Raw genomic sequence first — 22,666 nt, 5'->3', positions numbered from 1 at the left:
CATTAGGAAACAACATTGAAATGAAGTATAAAAGCCTGAAAATGCATCCTCTTCCACAAAATAATAGCCCTGACTATATTTTCCAGATAAAACAGAAACCAGACCTAGATTTACTTATGTGGTTTAGCAGATGCATAGCAAGGGGAATATTTAATTACCCATTTATCAATTCTGAGCCATGCACTGTCTCTATTGCATAGCTCCCATTAGCTCTCTAAAACATAGAAAAGGAAGAAAATAAAAGGTATTTACAAATATTGCCTGACCAGTCTTGTGGCTCCTCTGCATCTTGTTGAATTGCTATTTATTAGTCTTCTAATGCCTTTGTATCTAATTAAAAATTCAGGACAGGCTCTGTAAATAAGCAGTAGACAATATCTGGTCTAAAAAAAGGAACTACCCAGTCATAGAAATGAACTGGGAATACCAGAAACTCCCATCTGTCCTGAATAATTACACATTTACAAACTGTTTTGCATAGTACAATGTTTTATATGTTCAAAACAACTGGAAGAGTTAGTAGAAGTGCAATTTATGTAGGACTTGTATTAAATTAATGGAAACCTATTGACAGAATTTCAAGATTTAAGCTACTTCTTTCCTCTTGGTCTGTGGTATGATTTCATAAACTCTCTGATTTTAGGGTTTCCACTATTTTCCTCTCTACCAGCATTGATCATTGTTATGATTTAAAAACAGTATGGTTATTTTACTCCTTTGATCATCAATAATTTCTCCCAGACTAGTTCCATACTTCTAAGTATTTCTATAGCTCATGTTTTCTAAACTCCTTACTTGTTATATTCTCCTGCACTACCCTTTCTCAAAATATTGCACTTAAAAGTGATATTTTTATTAATCAAGCAGAATGCAGCAACCTTTTGATGTAAATTTTTCACAGAGCAGCACAGTGAATATTTCTCCCAAGTTTACACTCAACACTGAGTAACACATCCCAGGGGAGGTTTTTGCAATAATATCATGTTCTCTGTCCTTTGTGGACGACTATAGCCCCCCAGTTTTTGTTTTTTCTTTTTTGCAAAACTCATGTTTTTATATTTGTGCAGTTGATTATTTCCTTTCTACAATCTTTCCCTCTTAAAGGAACTAATTACAAATTTTGAAATGTCTTATTTTCCTCTTCCCAAAGTGCAACATGTCCTTCTCGATATAATCCACGTGTGCATTATATTTAACAAATCTTATACTACTGCATCACTTGTTGCTTTCTTTTTGTAAGAACTACTCATTAGTTTATTTGTTTTAGCAGTGTGCATCCAAATTTTGCAAGTTGGTGAATTTTTGTTCTCAAGATTTTTCCATCAGTTCATCCCTTTCTTATTGGAGAATCTCATTGCCATTCACTGGATGGGGCCTTGAACTGTGAGCAAAAAGGTCCCACACAAGAAATGGCAGTTTCTTAATAAGATAGGAACCCTTTGAGCAGTGATTATTGGCATACATCAATAGTAAAAAATATCTTAAACCTATCTCAGTTTCTAAATGTGTGAAGTCAACTGTAGTAGTTTATTTAACTCAGATGATATTAAGTCTCAATGTGTACTCTTATTGAAAATAATCTAAACTAAACCAATGCTGTTTACAAAAGGTAGATTTTAATGTAAAGACAAAAAAAAATGCAGATCATGTATATGGACTATTTGGTTATTTTAATGAAATGTCCATAAGGCAGAAGGTTTATAGTTAACTTTTTTAAGAGTCCCCACTATTACTGGACTCTTAAATTGGATTCCATTTGCTAAGTTACTTCTTACTGCTTGGTCAGTGACTTTCAAAGAAAATTAAAGTTGCATGTAAATGTCCAGTTTGGAGAGAAACAAGCTGGTACTTGAGGATGACTTACTTCAGATAAGAGAAATAGAGGCATGTTTGTAATATTCCAGTTGGGATTTTTCAGCTGTTGCTGGGATTTGCTAACTAAGGGACAGAATTCTGACATCTGGCCCTTTGAGTTAATCTTGTATTTCTGCAGTGCATGCAAAGGAAGAGCAGCAGATAAATGCATTAATTTCAGCAAGAGCCATCAGGTCTTAGGAAGCTTACACTCAAACAAACCTTGTCCTTCTCTGCCCATGACCCAGCCCAGAGCTCAAATGTGCAGCTTTGACATGACAGAAAGAGAGAAGTGGAGATTATAATGGCCAAATCTCAGGCTTGCTGATTCTCTCTCCAGACACAAAACAAGCACTGCCCTCAAGGATGAGAAGGTGTTGGTTGCTGGGAGGTATAAAGCTGGAAACAAGCATTTGTTTTGAAATTGTGTAAATAGAGACACTGAAGCTTTACTCCAGTTTCAAATGCCTTAACACTAGCCCCAAGATCCTTTTGTTCTCTGTTTAATTTTGCATTCTCTAACACTCCTTCTTTCATTCTGGTTTCTCTGGGGTTTTTTTTCAACTAAATTTAATTTTGGGGAAGAGTTTGTGGGAGTATAGTATAGCCCTCTTTCCAACATCTCATTAATTTTTCCATTGCCTCCCCCACTGTACCTCAGATTTTATCTCCACCAAAACATTGGCATGAGTTTGTACTGAAATTCTGCACTGACAGTAATTGCATGAATTGTCAAGATTATTTTAGGGGTATGGGTACTCAAACTTTTAACTAGGGTACTCTGGCTGCACCTAGGTTGCTATTAAAATTGGAATTTTTTTTTGTCCTTACTATTCATGAAACTTTTGAAAATATGTTCATTCTAAGGGTGTAATTCTAGGTAGAGTGTGGGTCTGGCTGAGGAATACTGGATTTAGTGTAGTTTCCAGCACGCTAATCAGTCACTTAAGGAAGCCATGAAGACCCTTTAGGCTCTGCTGCCTTTAAGAAAATATTTGTAGAAAATAGACCAGATTCATGTCAACTGCTATGATATTGGGCTTTTTTCCTGCCTTCTATTATTTAGATGCTCCACCTAGATCAAAATAAAACCTAGTTTTACATATCTGTGGTTATAAAAACAAGAGGAGCAATGAAAATCAAGCACAGGGTAACTGCAGCAGAAGAAATACATACACAGGATATTTTTCCAAATTTTTATATTCTGCAGGCCTGTGAATGCAGCAGCAGCAGGCTGAGTAACTTTCATGTGCTTTTTAACTTAGGAATTGAATGACAACTTTTCACTGCGTTAAAGTGCATGCTAGCTGCTAATTATTGTAGTGCAAACAAAATGGACTGGTGTGTGTCATCATATTAAAAACTATGGAGGCTAAATTATGGGAGTACTCCAGGTGAGTACTAACAGTTTGGATGACTATACGCTGAAAAAAGAAAGGTTTGCTTTGCATGAGAAAGGAATTTTTTGCTCTTTTGTATTTTACTGTTTATTTCCCAGTATGCACCTCGTTCACATTAACAGAACATTAGAGAATATTTTTGAGTCACCAGTGCACTCAATCAGGGTATGGGAGTCTTGTAGCATGTCACAAGATTTTATTATTTTCTATCTCTGGTCAAAAATAAAGAGTTGATTAGAGAATGGCTCAAGCAGAAAATTAAAGAAAATAGCAAATAGGAGAAACTCAAATTAGAGCTGAAATATAGATAGTTTTCAATGTGGGCAGGATGAGACTGGAAGCACACTTGGGTGCAATCCTGCTATTTGTGCTGTCTGAGGGGAGATGTTTTTATTGCTGCTGATATTTTTGCTTGGAGAGCCCTGTGTAATGGTGGTTATTAACAGCTATGGCTGGCTAACGTGCTGCTCTCCTGTCCTCTTTCGCACCTTTATGTTTGTTTTCCTGAGAAAATGAGAAAAGTTAACTGCTTTCTTCGGTACTTGACTAAAAATCTTCCTTGGCTACAGTGGCAGCAGATTCCATGAGGCATACATGGCTGCATTCTGATTTTGCCCTGCTCATGAGAGTGAACACATCATTGGTGCTTAATGTCCAGAGATTAAGGAGTTGGAACTTGAATTAATTCTCCATCTCTTTGCTTGCTCTCCTGTGTAATGTACAGCAGGCTCTTCTCAGCTCTAGTGTATCTCACTTTCCTTTTTGAATAAAACAGCAATGCTGGCCTTTTAGAAATAAAAGGGGTGGGGGTATTTCTGAAGTCAGAATAAACACAGATGCCTGAATTTAAATTAAGATACTTGCCGGAACTATAAAGTAAGGTAAAAATTGGAAGCAGACAGAAAAATCCCCAACCTGCTTACATTTCCTTGTTCTTTTTGAAAGTAAGAAAAGAAAGACAAGATATATCATGCATATACAACAACATTAATATGCAGTTCCTCTTTACATCTCTCCTCATAGTAACTAGTTTTGTTTCCACCAAGAAATAAAACAAAACATATAGAAAAATATATTTTTCTGTTTAGTTAGTAGGGTTAAAATTGTATTTTTATTAAACACTGAGTACTTCCTCATTTATCATTCTGAATTCTGTTGCTTGTTTCCAAGGAGATAGAAGTAAGAAGGAAGGCCATCTGAGACTGATTTGTAAGGCTGTTCTCTTTAATGAAAGTTGAATGTGCCTTATTTTAGGGAACAAAATAAACTTGGAGCCTCTGTAGTAAAGAAGTTGGGACTTTGAGTTTCACTTCTGTGCAGGCTTATTTCTGTGTCTGGCAGTGGGAAGGGGATTGTAAAATGTTCAGTGCAGTGTCAGATCATCCTTTAGTGGCTCAGTTCTGCTGTTTTCTGCACTAAAGCAGTGCAAGCTCCCTCACCCATCCACCCTTTGTAGCAGTGGCTTTCTCCTGACAGTCAGAGTTTTTTTAATGGAGGACAAGAATGGCTAGTAGACAAGAACTAATTTTTCTTCCTGTGAGGAATTCAGAAATGCCAGAGGCTCGATGGTTCCATAGATATTGAAAAACCTGTAATTGTTCATTGCGGTGTGAATGCTAAGTTCTAACCAGAGATATCTTTCTTGGTTTCATTCTGTTAATAAAATCCTAACTGAGCCTGGAGGCAAATCCTTCAGCTGTCTTACCTGAAGTAGTCTTCACCACCTCAGTTGTGTTTCTGAGTCCTGTGAAGGCGAACTGGTAGAGCCTCCAGGAGCGGGTGTCCCCCACCTCCACCGAGCTGCGCTTCCACTGGTAAATGATCTCTTCTCTGGGGTAGCCATCTTATTGCAATGGAAAATACACAATCCTTGGTTTCATAGTCACTGCTAGGCTTTAGGGTGCTTTGGGGAGTAAAAATACTACTAGCTATTTCTGGAAAAAACTGGGGAAGCATATTGCAAGTAAATTATAGATATGTTTTTCTCAAGTTACTTACTAGTGCCTTTTACTTAATGTCACATTTTATTAATTATAAGTTATAATAGCACTTGAGATAAATTTTTCAAAAATAGGTTTTCCACTTTTGTGGACCTAATAGGATGCAATTTTGCCCATCCTCCAGATGCATCTGCAGCTGGACCAGGAATTCACACCTTGATCTAACCACAAAATGTCAAACTCTTGACTCCAACTAGTGCAATAGTAAAACACACAGAGAGAAAGTGAAAGGCCAGGACACCTTGATGCTGAAAGTAAAAGTTTCTTGTTTTATGGTCAGATATAAACATAAATTAATCACATAGGGTCCAGAAATTTTATAATTTTTTGTACCAGTCCTTAATGATATTTGTGAACATATATAATACATGAACTGAAAAAAAATCAAAATAAAAGTAAAAATCAGTGAGGTGTGTCTAATTAAGAACATAACCTTCACTGACTCTAGGTAAGTAAAAATAAATTTATAATAAGTTTAGTGCGGGTCAGAAAAAGGAATAATTTTAGGTATGTTACTTACAGCTTGAAAATTCCAGTGGGCAGGAGTGGACATCCATTGGGAAGTTGTGTAACTGTAGCTGACACTCAGCATCAATTGTCAGCCTGAGAAGAAAGAGATCAGGATATATATATATATATATATATTATATATATATTATATATATATATGTAAAGTAAACTATTGCTGTTTATGTAATTACTGGAATATTCCAAGCATAGGAAGACATCATGGTTACTGATAAGCAATATTTCTTTTTTGGTTCCATAGACCCTGATCATCTACTTTCTGGACTGTGTAATGGAAGAAGGTATTAAAGTTCTGTTCCTGTGCATCTGAAATGGCAGCATTATTCATGACTGACAAATCCATAGGTAGGTAGATATACAGGTCATCTCATGAGCAGTGACAAATCTTTGTGTCACAACATGCCATAAAGCATTAGGAAAATGTATTTTATGTGACAAAGATTCTATTTCAGAAATGATGGATGGGAGTCCAAATTTAGACATCTGCATCCAAGACAGCCATCCAGACTCCCTTCACAGCTAGTGCAGAGGCACTCTGAGGATACACTTCCTCTCACTCCAAAATAAGACATTCAAATTTAATCAGAGGAAAAATGTACCAAAAGGTGTTTGTCTCCACTGAATATTAGGAGAGTCTCCATGATAACTCAGGTAGTGTAGGTGCTAAGCTCAGGTAAAGACAATTGCTCTCAGCAATCCCAAGTAAGATGAAATGTACCCTCTGGTGTTCCTGCTAAAACCTCCACCATTTTTCACTCACTCCCAGCCCAGCCATGAGCTGCAGGATACTTGGACTTTGGAAGAGAGGGAAGAGGTGAGGTGAGATGAAGGAAAAGGGTGGGGTAAAATGTTTGTTCCACAAGGTGTCTCTAGGAAAGCTGTAGGTTTCTGGTCTTTGCTGATTCTGGGGTGTCTAAATGATGAGCCCTGGTTTGTCTCCAGGTTCCTGAATGAAGGTGTTATGGGCAGATGACCCTGAGTCTCATCCTGTGGGATGCAGAGGAGTGCTGGGCCCACCAAGTTAATGGAGTCCAAAGGCAACCTTTCTGTTTTAGGGATTTGGGAAGAAATCTAATTTCCCTGGTTTTCTTCTTCTTCTTATTTTCATCATCTCCAGTACCACAGATACTTGATTTCCTGCTGGGCAGGTGGTTCTTAAACCTGGGGGAGGTGACTGAGAAAACTCAACCAGCCCTTCTGGATCCCTCTTGAGGACAGAATCCCACCTGTGTGATACTATCACATTTCATTTCTGGGTTAACTGTGGTTAAATCTTTGGTGCTTGCTGTGACTCACCAGCACAACTAAATATATATTCAAAGCAGATACCTGTTTGCAAGTACTACCAGATACATCTCTTTCTAGTGAGAAAAAACCAAGGAATTTGAAGAAAAAGATAATAAAACCCAAGCAGACAGTAGTGTAGCCAAGTCCAAATTTAACATTTAGAAAGTTGATCTAGGCTCATCTTTATCAGATTAACTTTGATTTGCATTGGATTTCAGTTCTTATTATTCCAATATGCAATAAATGTAAAGTAGCTATGAAATAAAACTCTTTTATAATTCAGGCAGTTGCAACATTAAAAGGTTGTCTTAACCAAAGCTTCACATCTACTCAGTAAAATTATGAGTGTACTTTTCTTCAAAACTTTATTTTTGACTACCAAGAAAGTAAAAGCAAAATAAAGCTTTGACAAAATGTAGTCTAAAGCTCAGATGTCTATCATCTTATGTCTATCATCTTTGATTGTATAATCTCATTTTAAATTATAAATTCTCTTGAAACAGTGCTATGTTTATCTATATTTTACATAAACCCAAATATTATATCACATGTAAGAAAAAGTATAAAAAACACTCCCACAGGATTTTCACATTTACAAAGTATATTAGGATCATTTGGAATATGATATTTGAGTTGTTACCTATGGCATCCACATAATTATTGAAAAGGTACTTTGTCTTAAAAGCAAAACTATACACATGACTGAGGAACCTGTACAGGCTGAGTACATCAAGTTCAGTTCCATGAAAATTTTGGTGGAATGGGGCATATCCATAGGTTTGAGTTAAATAGTCAATGCTGGGATGGTAAAATCTTATTTGTCTAAGATATTTGAGGAATAAATTGCTTTTTCAGGGTGGAGTTTCATCTGATTAGATTGTAATCAATTCAGAATAAGAGGCCTTTGATGTATGTAGTAGTTCCTTTTATACCATCTACTTAATTCCAGCATATTTCACATTTATCAGTTTAAAACAATTAAAAAGTAGAGGGGACCAAACCCAAGGTAAACAATAAAACATACCTGAAAATGAAGACTAATTGCTATAAAAATGCCTATGTTAATGTTAATATAGGAAGGTGACTATTGTGGAGCAAGGCAGTACAATCTATAAGAAGAAATAAAACTTCTTATTGTGCCAATATAAAATTTCATACAATTGATATCTTCTAAATTCTTCCTTTTTTCAGGGTTGTTTACATAAATATATAAGAAAACCCAATATTTTTTTCCCTTCGGGTTAATGTGAAATGACCTGAATTCAGGATTTTTCTCTTTGGCTTGCCTTAGAGAAAATGAAATTAAATTAGATATAAATACCTCAGTGTGTACAAGACTCTGCCATCATTCCAGATCCTGAGCATCCTGTTAGGAGTTGTTATCCAGTGAGCATCAGCCTTCTTGGAATTTCGGAAAAACGTGTCTGGTATCCAGATCTTCCCAACCATGTTGCTGTTTAATCTGAGCACTTTTATAGTGCTGTTGAACTTCAGACGTCTGTCATACCACGTTTGGGCGAAAAATATATCAATTGTATATTCCTGTTGTGTTAACCAGAAATACCGATGAAAACACAGCACTCAGCATTCCACATAACTCCTGATATGCTTTCCTAATTTCATATGAACAAACTGGAGCTACAGAAGGTGATACTAGAACTGATAAAACCAATCTCTTTTGGTGAAGTTTTGAGGTATGTTTTAACAAAGATTGTTTTAAAACAATTTATTATTTTACAATTGAGGGTACAGCTAAGGTGCAAGTGAGTGTTACATGCACCTTTCTAATTCTGTGTCCCCACATCTCAGCCCACACCTGCTCAGGTCAGAGAACAATTATTATTTCCTTGGATCTGGGACAGGAAAAGCTTGAGCTGACTAATTGCCTGTGCCCTCTGGTTGATCTCAGAAATGGTGAAGTCTCTGGAGAAGTTCTAGGCCTTTTACTTATTATCTCGTGGTGGAAAAAGTGGTAATATCACTCATTAATGGTTTTCCCAATTTTGTAGCAATCTGGAAGATTGGTTTTTCTGGAGTTAAACTGTTGCAAAGCATTTGAAAGCAGAGCACATAAAATGTGAGGGTAGGTTAAAACAATTATTTCTGCGTTTACAGCATATAGCTCCATTTTCTGACTTGTACAGATTTATAGCTCATAAAACCCTCCCATCCATAATTAAAATGAGATTTTAAAAATAATGTATGTATGACAACATTAAGAACTAATGGAAGCTTTGTAATGTCAAAATGATGGAGACTTTGTAACAAGGCAAATGGGCAATCCTTTACCTACCATATTGATAGCATTCACAGGGCCAATGCTATTTACGTACATGTCAGTGTGAATTATTGTTGGTTTAACTGCAAGAGAAACAACAAGAATCAGTAACCAATGAAGGTCAAAATCAACTACATGAAAGTCAAGCAGGAGCACGTTACTATGGCATCTCTCCTCTGTGGTTGCCTCACATTTAAATGTGCATATAAAATAAATACCAATTTGCAACCATGTCTTCAATTCGAAATTAGTTGGAGATGCTTTGGACAAATTCTTGTATCATTTATTATGTCAAAACCAATTCCCTTATGCTATCAGAACAAACACTGAAACCAGTGTTCATAGCCTAGAGAGGCTCCTCTGACTGAGAGGGTCTGCATTTTGTCTCAGGTCACAGCAGAGCATCAAAATAAAACGCTATCAACAAAAGCAACTTTATTTATCTTGTGATGCCTTCCTCACTTGTTTTACTTTGTAATGCCAAATGCAACATGACTGCTGTGGCCTGCATAGATGACTGTAGATAAGTAACACTTTTGTGAGCCCAAAGCCAAAATACTTAAGACTCTAAGGCAGAAATTAAGAATAATTATGTTAATTTATTTTGAAATAATTCCATTTCAGCTTTACTCCTCTTATATATCATGGCTACAGCATGATCATTTTTATCCCAGATGATTTTAGGAGTGCTTTACTTCTTTTCTGTTTCTAAAGACTTGGTTTAAGTGAAGACAAATTCCTCTGCTAATTTACACTGTATACATACACTGAAGGTTCAAGACTCAAGTTATCTTTCACTGTGAAAAATTCCTTAGTTTACAAGGCACTATAAACTTGTTAGCCTTCTTTGTTAACCTTGCTGCTCCCTGCTTTCCTCTGTCTATCTCATCCATGAAATCTGTGCCTTTTTCTATAATCTTCTTACTGCTGCATCCTCTTCTGCAGAGGTATTGTCTGCCTACTCCCTGCTCTCGTGGGGCTTCTCAAACTGACTTTCAGCAATCCAGGGAGACTTTTTCCTTTGGGTTACCTCAGTAATCAGTGGAGAGGAAGATCCCTCCAAAAGGTGATGGAGTCAAATGAGACTTCGATTCTGAGTGCAGGCTTGGCTCTGTTTACCTACATTGGCTGTGGGAATCATCTGGGCAGACTGGCTTTGCTTGACTGCAGTTATCTTCTGTGAACCTCCTCCTCTGTGCCCTATTCTGTCACCTCCTGCCCAGGCTGCATCAGTCTGTGCAAGCCTGCTGCTGTTGGAGGCTCTGCATCCATCACATCATACAAGGATTAGGCTGTATTAGCCTCTTTTTGGCCTTTCTTTCTATTGTATTATTTGTGATTCTCTGACAGAATCTCTTGGGTACAAAAAAAGATAAAAACTTGCTTTTTCTTTCACCAGAAGTTTAATTCTGAACATCATATGCAGGTAAATCATCACAAGCTGCCTGATTCAGCAAATTATAACACTCTTATTAGATGTCTTAGGGATAGATTCAGCCATCCTAATTTATGTCAGCTTCCAAAATCATGACTAATTTACATGCCTCTGATGTTTTTCTGCATTGCAATTTAGTCTTGTAACTACTTTGAATGGATTCTGCTTCCTGAGTAGCATAATATGACACAAAAGTTCTTTCTCTTCACTGCTTAATTGATAGTGATCTAAAACCAAAACCAACGTACCTCCTATGTCAGGTCTCAGTTTGTTGTCATATCCTTCCAGCAAACCATTTAAAATAAGAGTCACATCACTCTCATGGACTTTGGGAGTCAAAACCCAAGTCTTATTTGTAGTGTAATCTTCATAATCATCATCTCCCTTTTGTGTGGAGCTATTAAAGAGACAAAAATGAAAAGAAGAAAAGCCTTGAAAGATACAAATTTGAAGGTTATTTCTTTGGAAGAAAACACAGACACAATTAAGATTATAATAATACTGTAAAAACATTTTTAAATGTCTCATTTTCAAAATTAGACTGTCAGTAAAGGTTCCAAATAACAGTTGAGGTTACAGTTCATTTTATCAGCATTTCCTTTTAGCACGGTTGAGATGACATTGTCTGTTCAGAGGAACATCAATGCTTATCACCTTTATCATGGCTATTTTTTCTCTCATCGACTCAGGTGGGACCTGTTATGAAACAAATCTGTCACTTAGCTTATGCAACTCTCCACCAAAATATCACTTATTATGTACACATTGTTGTTGCTTCATTTCTGTTGGCGAGAATGATTTGATGAAACACATTACTGACAAGACCAATAATTACATTTATTCAGACAAACTTCTCCTGCAGCTTTTCTCCACTCTGATGAACTTGAGTTTATTGTGCATTTGGAAAGTTGAGCACAAATTTTTGCCAAGGGTTTTCCTTTTCCCTTTTGCTAACCACAATCCACAGAGGGTAAAAAGTTTATCTGCTGGGGTTTTTCTGCTCCTCAGAACTATGACAGCAGATCTAATTGAACCCGCTTAGTTCAGTAAAAAAAGCAAGGCTGGAGTTACAAATGTGTAGACTAGTCTTAATGGATGTTTTGCTTCCCCAAAATCAGTGCCTCCAGTTCTAGAGGAGAACATTGAAGCTACTTTATATGACATAATCAGATATTTTCATTTCAGAATGTTAGTGGTAATCAGCTGGACAGTGGTAGGCAACTCTGGATGGTTTTTTGCATAATATGCCAGTGCCCTTCTTCCCTTCCCTGCTTCTGTGACAGGGTTTAAACACTGCTGGCTGGATATGGAATATCTCAATGATACTACAAATATCTAAAGCCACTGTATAGAGTGGTAGGGTGAAAAGCAGAAAAATTCTTTTCCAGTTTCAGCTAGAATGTGGAGTGGGAAGGAGCAGAGGGAGGCAGATTCTCATGGGAGCTGGATCATCTGCATGGCACAGGGGATTGAAAGAGGCCCAGCTGGCCACGGGTGCAGTAGGGAAGGGACGATTCCTCCCAGAGCCTGAGAGCACCATTTTATTAACAGCAATCTTTGCTCAGCTGAGGTTGTGTCTGCCCTTCCCTGTAGTGCTCTCCTGCTGCATCCATCTTGTACCACCCAGAGTAGCCCAAAGGCTTTCCAGTGCTGGTGTTTGGGAGCTGTAAGCCACCTGCACAAACACAATCTCACTAGGAAAGAGGCTTTGGGTTCTTTCTTCCCCTGGGCACAGCCTGACAGGGAGAGCTGCAGCTCTTTCTGCCCCTCAGTGTAGGATGCTGCCTCCCAGGAGGTGCTGAAGGCACAGGGACAGTTGAAGCAGGCTGAGACTGCACAGGGCTGTAGCAAATTGTAATGTGCAGCATGGAGAGAGAGCTGGGCTTGCTGGGAGTTGAGCTTGGAAGCTGCTAATGAGTCTGATTGCCACCTTTGTTAGGTGTGCTGGGCACCAGGCACTGACTGAGCCTCCAGGCACCACCTCACCCACACTGCACCAGCCATGGGGGTCTGGGAGGTTCCCAGGTCAAGAATTGGCAATGCAGCCTCTTCATTCTGGCTGCACAAGCCTGGACTTGCAGTGTTTTATTAGGAATCAAAAGCAAAGTTTTAATTGGCAATATGGTCCATAGTATTCTGCTGGTACTGACAAACAGGCCAATTTAATTAAATTGGGAGGATGTTTTTTTATTCAGTTGTCTGGAGTTCAAAGATCTAATTGTAATTCAGAGAAACATAATTGAAGCCAAATTTTCTCTCCTGGAGGAAAGGAAATACTTCTAAATAAAGTCTTTGCAAACAGAAGGCACTAGATTATATGTTTTCAAACTATGCAAAGTGAATGAAGAAAAATAACTTTATTTATAAAAAACCTTATTCCTGTTTTATAACCAATTAAAAAACCATTCTCTCCAAAGAATATGTTTTTCTGAATGGAAAAGAAAAATAAATCAAATGCATTCTTTCACAAAGGCAATATGTTACTGAATATCAGTGCAATGAGAAAGCTTCAAAACCCAAACCAGCTGAGTAGTAGAGTCTGGTCCACTAGAAAGTGCAAGATTAGAGGTATGTTTGGCTAGAAGTTTTCTCAGATCTAGAACAACCTAAGTGAACAGCAGCCCACAGTAACTGAAACTTCTGGTCCTTCTTGGAAATTATTTGTCTGACAGAAACAGCTGTTTGTTTGCTCATCTCTCATCTCAAGCCATTTTGGCAATCCACATCTCCAAAACCAGCAAATACTTTATGAAATTAGTGTGAGACAGAGGAGGGAAAACACAGCCAATGTAGCTGGGGAAAAATGCTACTGAATTCCAGCTTTTATGAGAATTCCACAAGGATCAGAAGTGAGCATGGGTATGCAATTGTCTGTCTGTGTAAACCTTCATTCCAGCCAGAAAAATCAGAGATGCTTCTCTATCCAAATGAGCAGAGCTTTAGCTATGCAATGCCATTAATACAAAGAAAATTATAATGACAAAGCCCTTTTCATCTCCTTAAGATTTTCAGATCAGTCCTTCTGATTATATGGCTGAAATTTTGCAAGTGCTTTTAATGTCCAACTCAAATTTGTTAAAGCCTAGATTATACCCAAATGTATATTGAAATCTATTTTTATTTTTCTGACTGCTAGAAATTTTCAAATCTAGTAGTACAGATATGAAGAGAAACACATATTTACCGATTCGAAAATTAAACTTTAATTTTTTGAAGGTTCATCTTTCCAATACTGATAAAAAATCTCACCATTTGAGATATTCCCAGTGATATTAATGCCACTGCAAGATGTCTGCAACACTGCTTTACCTAAATCCATAAACCCATACATTTCCTTGCTGGAAAAGAGATTACTTAAGATGGTCAGAACCCAAGCTTGAAACTTCAAACCATAGAGTAATTAAAGTTGAAGGCACTTTTGGAGGTCATCTGGTCCAATCCCTTCTCAGTTTGCCAGCTGAGTCTGCATGTGGTGGCTCTGATGGTAATCACTTACAAATATAGATATATATATATATATATATGTGTAACCACAAGTGTTTAATATGCAGGGGGATATTTGTATGTCTCAATTTATTTGAAATATATCTTCACAAAGCAGGAAGAGGGCAGAAATTACTGGTGCTAATTATGTTATGCCAGCTTGTACTCGCTGTGGCTTTGTCCTCTAATTTTTCTAAATATACAAAATTAATTTTAACTGTAACCAAGAGTTTTATTGTGAAACTTCACCTAATTAATTGCTAATATTGCATTGTTTCTTACAAGCAGAATCAGAGTAGCCACTTAGTGCTTAAAGTGAAAGACCTGTAGCAGTAGTAAATAGCTAATGACTATATAATTTAAATCTAATTAAAAATTTAAGTTTATTTGCCCAGATTTTTTGATAATTTCATCTTTCGTACTAAGTCTGCTATAGACCTTTCAGCCAAGATTTAATAAACTACTTGAACATAAACTGAGTTTTCCATTGAAAACACCAGTGTTTTCTACCTCTCAGGGAAGAACTGAAGCAAGGCTTGCCAGTTCACTTCACTGTTCAACTGGCACTGTTTAATTTAATGAAGAGTCAAGTTCAATTCATTCTCTGATGTGCATAAAAAATTACCTTAATCTGGATGTTATACATTATTGGTGGTGGTACCAGAGTCAGTGGGAAGGCAAGATGTATTCCAGGTTCCACTGTGGGAACAGAGATGCTGTATGCAGATGTGACATAGGAGTTTGTGGAGATTGCAGATGTGGAAGAGAATGCAGTCTCTGGAAATCTGTGTCTAAATTCTCCCTTGCTGACTCATATTTTAAGTAAAGATATCTTGATTGAAGCAGAAAATGCTTTCACAAAGCTGTGCCATGGATTCTCCTGTCCTGTTTGTGTTTCTGTTCTGTCCATTTGTGTTGTTTAAATCCCAAGGCTATGTGCAGGACTGAGTTTCTGTTCTTGCCATAAAAATAGCACCTATTTTCTATTTTACTACTAAATGTTCATCACAAATACCCAAACTTTGATTTTATTAGGAGTACAAATCATGTAATGCAAAGATTAATCTCTTCCCAAATAATTTCCCACATCAAAGATGGAAACTCAGATGCTTTTCTTAGAGGGGAGAAGATCCAGTCAGTTATCAGATGCTCCATAACAGAAAATGAATTTGAAAAATGTGGGCTAAGAAATCACTGAGAAACTGTCTTCTAGTCCTACTCCCTTCACCTAGATTTGTGCTGCAGCTGCCATTCTGGATGAAGCTATAATGTTCCAGAAGAGTCTGAAATCGTAGATTCACAGAGTTTTCAGCAAAGGCTACAAGGGTGTATAAGCTGTATTTTGGCCATTTGTTGTAGTCATGTAGTAAGGGAGGCTGAGGAAGTTCATAGGAGGTAAGAAAATAATTTTTACTTCTATTCAGTGGTTTGGGTGGGGTGGATTTTAGGTAGGTCACCTGTAGAAGATAGTTTATTTCCTAGGCAATACTTCTGCTGCAGCTATCATTCCATGTATTACTCAGATTATGTAATGTAGTTAAAATCTTGGCATGAAATGATTATTTAAAACAAAGCAAAGCTAAATTTTTCTGTCGTCCCTAAGACATAGAGGCACTGAAGCACATATGAAAATAATTATTAAAAGAATATTACAGTTCTCATAAAGAAATAGGGACAACTAAACACTTAGGTTATGGGACTGAGCACACAAGTCTCAGAATGTTTTTTTAAGAGCCAGAAATTACTAGAGGAGCACAAATGAATGCTCCCAGCAATGACTTCTCAGTCATCTTTACTGAACATGAAGGCCTCAAACTGCCAGCAATCAGTCATTCCTGTAAACTGTGCCTGCCCTGAGGTTTCAAGGCTGTCTGGATTCCTGTGAGCATTTGCACTCTGCTCCCCTGAAGAGATGATACCTGGCAGCACAACACCTATGGATCATGCTGTGGAATTTTACAAGGTTTCCTGTAGTCATTCAGCAACTCCCAGCAGCCTCACTGGTGCTTCCCAGCCATTTTGAGTAAAGCAGCCCAGTTCTGAAACCTCTTCACAAATTTCTGAAATCTTACAAGGCAGTGGTGGTTTTGTATCAGTGTCCATAAAGGTGTCAACCACAGCAGACTAGCTTCCAGTCCTTTGATCTCTTGCCCAAGACATGCACTCACATTAACTACTGCATGTAATAAGTTTTAGCTATTTGTAACTATTGTTAAAACATCTGTTTTCCATATTTTCAGATTCAGCTGAATTTGGCTACAGTAAGCATTCATAAGGAAAGGTTTAAAATGAAAAATTTAACTTGGTTTATGTTTTGTCTCATTTCTGTCAGTTCATGAAAACACTTTTTAAAAAAGCCCTTTAGAGTGCATTTATTGAGAGTGCTAACAATAAACCTTCTGCTTTGCAGTATTTACAGTGTTTTCTAGTTCACTGTGCTGAAAAATTGTAGTGTGATTCTTGCATTGCACAACTGATTGGATTCAAGTCGTGAGTGACCGTGAGGGTTATTGTCCCTTTTAAAATATTTCTAGTTGCAACAATATGGGCTCCCAGCCAGTTGTCACAAAAATTACCAGAAACAGAGAGCAGTGTCAGCAGCTCTGGCAAAGAACCAAAAGCTGAAATGTAGCACCCAGCTTAGAATCTGGTTCTCCAGCAGACCATTGAGGTATATTGTTAAATAAACTGATAATGGACATACATTTCCAGGTCTGTATGAACAGATTGGTGTTATTAACCAAAGCTGAATTACACCACAATATAAAACTCGTGGGTATGGAGAGGAATTGTATTGTACCCCGAGGGAGGATAGCAAAGTGTAAAGAGATGAGGGAAACTTTAGGCCAGTAAGGAATAGAAAGATAATTATGGAAGCAGGCATACATCATTCATTTTGAGCAGCCTGAGCTTGAAGTGCAGCATTTATAGTTACTAGAGCTCTGGAGGAGTCTCAGATGTGATCAGATGATTCAGATAAGCCTCCATAACTTAAGATGATTATTTCAAATTTTCTTTTTTTTTTTTTTTTTTGAGCTGGAATTTTGTATAACTATGTTTCTTTATATTTTATTTACTGGAGGTTATATAACCTACTTCTGTATCTGTTTTCACTGTGGTTATGGATATTCATGTTAGCAGTGAGCAAAAGCATAAGAAAAAACAGAAAAGGGAGAAATAGCTACAGCTATTTCTCTTCTGCATCTGTGTAGGGTTAGCTTGAGTTGATCTGCTTTATTTGAAAGTATCTAGCTATATCTAAGTGTAAAGGATTTAATCTTGGAATTATGTGAACCTCAGAAGGTTTTTTTGTTTTGTTTTACTTTCATTTTTTGCCACTCCTCTTCCATCCCATCCCATCCCCTTCTCTCCTTTTGCAAAGTTTTTTAACCATTGTATGCATCTCTGAATGTGAAATCTAAGGCATTTGGAGCAGGATTTTTGCCTGTTGCTATTACTCAGCTCCTGTAGATTGCCACTACAGCTAACAACTCTCAAGAGAAGGAGTAAATAACCATTACTGAAATGTGATTTGACTAGGTCAGTTTTAGCTTGAGCTCACTTCATTTTTTCTGGCAGTGTTTTATTGTATATAATTGTCATTTGTTAGTATTGCATATGATATCTCTTCCCCAATGATGTACATTGCTTTTATAAATGATTGCTCTAGAATCTCACTATAAATTAAAAAGCTCAATTCTCTTCTCAGTGAGTAAGATTAGGAAAATATAGATGCCCTCTAGCCATCTATTTAAAAAACATTAACTCAAAACCCCCAATCCTATTGCTCAATTAGACTTGAGAAATGAAAAAAATAGGTTCTTGTTCTGTAGTACCCTACAAGGAACTCATATTTGTGTTTTTTTCAAAATTCTTGCACAATTTTTTTTCTGTATTTTGTTTGCATGGTAATTTCACCCAGAAGGAAGTCACTTCTGGAATCATTCATGATGTAGTCATCTTCTCATCACTATCTGTCAGTGTTTAAAAACAAACATGTGAGGTGCTAGAAATGTCAGCAGTTTTGTTATTGAGTAGCAATCCTGAGCATTTTTTCAAATTTAAAACACTTTTTTTTTTTAAATTGGTCTACTAGCATGAGCTATAAATTCAAGTTAGGCTGAACATAAATTCATGTTAAACTGAATATAAATCCTTATTAGAATTAAATCTATCAGGGAGTGTTTTCATTCTCATCTTCTCCTTCTCAGCACACAGAAGAGCTCTATAATGAAGTGTTCCCGGTGTTGGGCTGGGAGCCAGGAGCATGGAATGCTTACCCCAGCTAAAGGACTGGTGTCCTACTTGCTGTGCTAAGCCAAGTGATATCTTCTCTGCATGTGAGTGTAAACCATTTTTACAACATTAATAAGCACATAAATGCCCCTTATTATTTGTGTTTGATGAAGACTGTGTATGATGCTGAACCATCTCATGAAGGGAGGAGGACACAATCCCTAACCATTCCTTAGGGAATGACTTGGCATTGTGCTTATCAGCAACATTAAAGCCATATTGTTGGTAAAGCAAGTGGGTCAGATAAGTCTTTAATGTTTAGGGAGCCAAAAAAAAAAGTGAAACTAGTATAGGTTTATTCTGAGTGTATTAATAATTCTTACTTCTCTCAGATCATGCAAGTATCATTACTGGAATGTTTTTAGACAGAAATGCATCTGAAGAAAGAGCTGAATGAACAGAAAATAGCTGCTCAATACACATGTCTGTAATTGCATCATGATGTAGCTAATTCATTCACAAAATAAGAGTAAGCAAATGGTGAAAATTAAACTCGTTTCTGTTGTTTCTTTTTTAAACAATGGTTCTGATTTATCTTCATTTTTAATGCATGGTAACCAATAGTAACCCATGTGTTCCCACATAAACCAACTTATATCATGCAAGACGCTGTTTGCACTCATGCTCATAAAACAGACTGTGCAGAGGTGGATGTGGAATTTAGTTCTGATAACAGGGTAGATGTGTGATACATTAAGAATGTAAGTGGCAAACTAATGTCTCTATGTCAGCTGAGTAGGAAAATCGTCAACAAGTGTTCTGCAATTCCCCTATGGAATTTATTTGTTTTGATTGACTTTCTTTGGTGGTTGGTACTATCAGGATGACTTCATGTCAGTGTCTCCTTAATCCTGTAGGGCATATAAACATGCCAGCTTCTGAGTGTAAGGATCGTCAGCACCTTTGCTCTAAAATGCACCCAGGCAGGGTTTCTCAACTCACCCTGTTTACCCTGGAGAAAAGGGGGCTTAGGGGGGACCTTATCCCTCCCTACATCTCCCTGACAGGAAGTTGTAGCCAGCTGGGGGTCAGTCTCCTGTGCCAGGTGACAATGGACAGAACAAGAGGGAACAGCCTCAGGTTGCAGCAGGGGAGGATTAGGTTGGATGTTAGGAAAAATTTCTTCACTGGAAGGGTTGTCAGGCATTGGAACAGACTGCCAGGGAAGTGCTGGAGTCACCAGCCCAGAAGTACTCAATTCATGTGGATGTGATACTTGGGGACATACTTTAATTGTGAACCTGGCAGTGTGAGGTAATGACAGGACTCAATGATTTTAGAAGCCTTTTCCAGCCTTAATGATTCCATGATTCTGTGCCTTTATCCTGCCATGCTACATTCCAAGTCCACCTCTCAATGCCTCTGCTGTTGTAGTAGCCTTGTATTTCTCAGCACTGCACAGTGATGTCAGTAACTCATTCCCCATGGAGTCATGGCTTGTTATTATTGTCTAAATAAAACTCTGGTTGTACCATACAAAAAGTCAAATAAATTAGCCATAGATGCCTGGTCAATTAGATAAACGGCTGTGGCAGCTAAACCAAGTAAAACAGAGCTGTGAGCAGGTCAAGAGGAGTTCAGACCCTGACAAGCCTCTGTCCTGAGGCCGTGCAGGCTCAGGGCAAAGCAGTGCCTGTGGTGTGCTGCTGGGCTGAAGCTGCAGTTCACACATGGTGCTTCCAAAAATCATCACATAAATTGTGATGCAAAGCTGCTACATCTCACTTATTTATGCCCCACTTTTCCAGAGACAATTTCAAAAAGAGACGCTGGGGTCCTGAAAATTTTTTGAAAAGCTTACTTTGGATATGTAGTCCATAGAACAACAATCTCACTATTCAACTATATTCAGCTATCTCACACTATTCAGCTTTTTATGCAAGAATTTCAGAACCTTTTCTCTGAAAAATTTTTGAATTGTTTTAAATGTCCTAAGTAATAAATATAATGGTGAATCTGTAATTTTATTTTAGTGAGAAGAAACTGTGTATGGGTTCACTTAGTGTCTTATTTTTTTATCTTTTTTTAATCAATCTTCAGTAAGTAAAATGTAAGGCACATAACATGCAAATTCTACCTAGCTCTGAAGTTTTTGACATTTGAGTGGGCTAGCATAATGATCACTGCAAAGCCAATCTTCCCATCCCTTGCATTTGAATGTGACTATTAAGGCTCGTCAAAACACCAGGAAAGTAGGAGCAATTTCTATTCCATACACATACAAACATCTATCTCCCAGAATTCTTTTTTTCCTCCACAAATATTTTGGCATACCTTTTTTTACTCTTGTCAGCATCATAGAATTTTACTTTATAAATTGTCATTGCTCTGATTAGGGTCGGAGAAGTTTTTCCTTGTAAAAAGGAATGAAAATTTTACAGAGAAAGATACTAGAAACTTCTTTTATAAGTAGATGTTATTCAGGGCTAGAGAAAGATGTATGCCTCATAACTGCAAAATAGAGCAAGAATAAAAATAATAACCAAGTAAAAGGAGAAGCTATGAGTGGGTTTGATTAATGTGCATAACTGGCTACAAGGGTCAGTAGTAGTATGGATGTAACCATAGACATATTCCAAAAGCATTCTTTTGAAACACTGCATTGGGAGCCAAGTTTATCCAGCACTATTACCAATTTATTTCTGATATTTCTGGAGAGAAGAAACCATGTTAAGGTTTCTTCTAAGAGATGTAGACTCATGTAGCTAGAGTTTAAAAATATGTTTAGAAATGGAATAATACAGGGTGCTGAAGATGCTACAGAGAATGATACAAAGTCCAGAAAGACATACAGTGATGAATATATTTCCTTCAGTTGGAGAGATTATATAAGAGGATTTTCTTTTCTCCTTGTCTCCTCATCTCCTGCAGCTCTGTACTGTGGCTAAGTCAAAGGATCTACTAAATGTGCTGCAAGACTGTTTCAGCTGAAAACCAGAGCGTCCCTGTATTCAGGCCACAATGTCCAGTTCCTCATCAGGTTTCCTTGGCTCCATCAGAACTCTGTAGGGCAGCCACTATGGCACAACAGCAAGGAGCTTCAAAGACCAAGCAGGGATAGGCAGATGTTACCATGTGTCATTACCAGGTCTTCTTGGATTAGTCCATGCCAGCTGTGGGGTCTCCTCAGAAGAGATGTAAGCACCAGCTACATGTGGGGGCATTTATGGAGATTGTACTTGTTGTGAGCACTGAAGCAAGGTCCACAAAGGAATTTAGGGTAGCTGCACAAAGCCTCATGGCAACTCAGAAAAGGCTCACTGGCAAAATGCAAAGGGTTTCAGACCCTATTTTCTATGATCAGAGGAGGCACCATGAGGCTTCAGAGATTTTGTTGGATCTTACCCAAACTGCATAATCAGAAACTCTTTAAAAACAGGAGTCTTTCCATGACTTGAGCAGATGCTGATGGGACCATCAAGTAAGGATGGACATCTGCAAACCCCTAAAATTAATGGGAGGTGAGCAGAAGCTAAGGATGAAGATGTTTCACTAGTCGTAGCATATCTCCCATATGGATAAATCCATCTTCAGTTTTCCCTTGCTACAGACCCAGCAGCTTTTTATGAGCTACAGACTTGTGCAGAATAACTGACAGAGTATTGATAAAAAGAAATTCCACTGGAAACCACTGAAGTAAAACTCTGCATGCAATTTATCCTCCTGAGATCCTGGGGAATTTGGCAAACACACCTCAGGATAATTTTTTTAATAAAAAACAGGTGTTATTCTAAGCTCTACAGTTTTCCAGGACAGATTAACCAAGAAATAATTTAGAAGAGAGGACATAAATGGAATAAATTTGCTGGCAAATGTTGCACTTTTAGCTTATATCTGTCAGATTTTCCAGGATTATGCTTTCCATACTGCCAGCTGCTCAGTATTCCAGTCCTTGTGCAGAAAACCATGTTGGTAAACATTTAAACACAAATGAAAGTGTCTTCCTGGATAAAGGCTTGAATGCTTAAAACCTTGCAAAACTGAAGCCCAGCTTAGCTGGCTCAGCCTGTTTTCCAAGGTGTCATTGCAGACATGGCATCTTTGTTAAAGAAATACATTGTTTACCTACCACTTGGAATTGCTGCTCGTTAACTGAGAGGTCCTA

At 37.6% G+C, this 22,666-nt stretch overlaps 1 protein-coding gene across 2 annotated transcripts in view; it reads right to left on the bottom strand.

The window, feature by feature from the left end:
• Positions 1 to 22,666, bottom strand: part of GABRG2 (gamma-aminobutyric acid type A receptor subunit gamma2) — a 61,137-nt gene that overhangs the window by 27,075 nt on the left and 11,396 nt on the right. For both annotated transcript variants that reach the window (XM_066559921.1, XM_066559922.1), the window contains exons 2-6: positions 11,031 to 11,179; positions 9,363 to 9,430; positions 8,391 to 8,611; positions 5,775 to 5,857; positions 4,960 to 5,097 (exon numbers count right to left, since the gene is read on the bottom strand). In XM_066559921.1, coding sequence (XP_066416018.1) covers positions 4,960 to 5,097; positions 5,775 to 5,857; positions 8,391 to 8,611; positions 9,363 to 9,430; positions 11,031 to 11,179 — 659 coding nt within the window. The remainder of the gene's footprint in view (positions 1 to 4,959; positions 5,098 to 5,774; positions 5,858 to 8,390; positions 8,612 to 9,362; positions 9,431 to 11,030; positions 11,180 to 22,666) is intronic.

This window comes from Molothrus aeneus, chromosome 15, assembly GCF_037042795.1.
Source record: "Molothrus aeneus isolate 106 chromosome 15, BPBGC_Maene_1.0, whole genome shotgun sequence".
NCBI lineage: Eukaryota > Metazoa > Chordata > Aves > Passeriformes > Icteridae > Molothrus > Molothrus aeneus.
The sequence above is the reverse complement of the archived record's forward strand: the minus strand, read 5'-3'. Positions and strand labels throughout refer to the sequence as shown.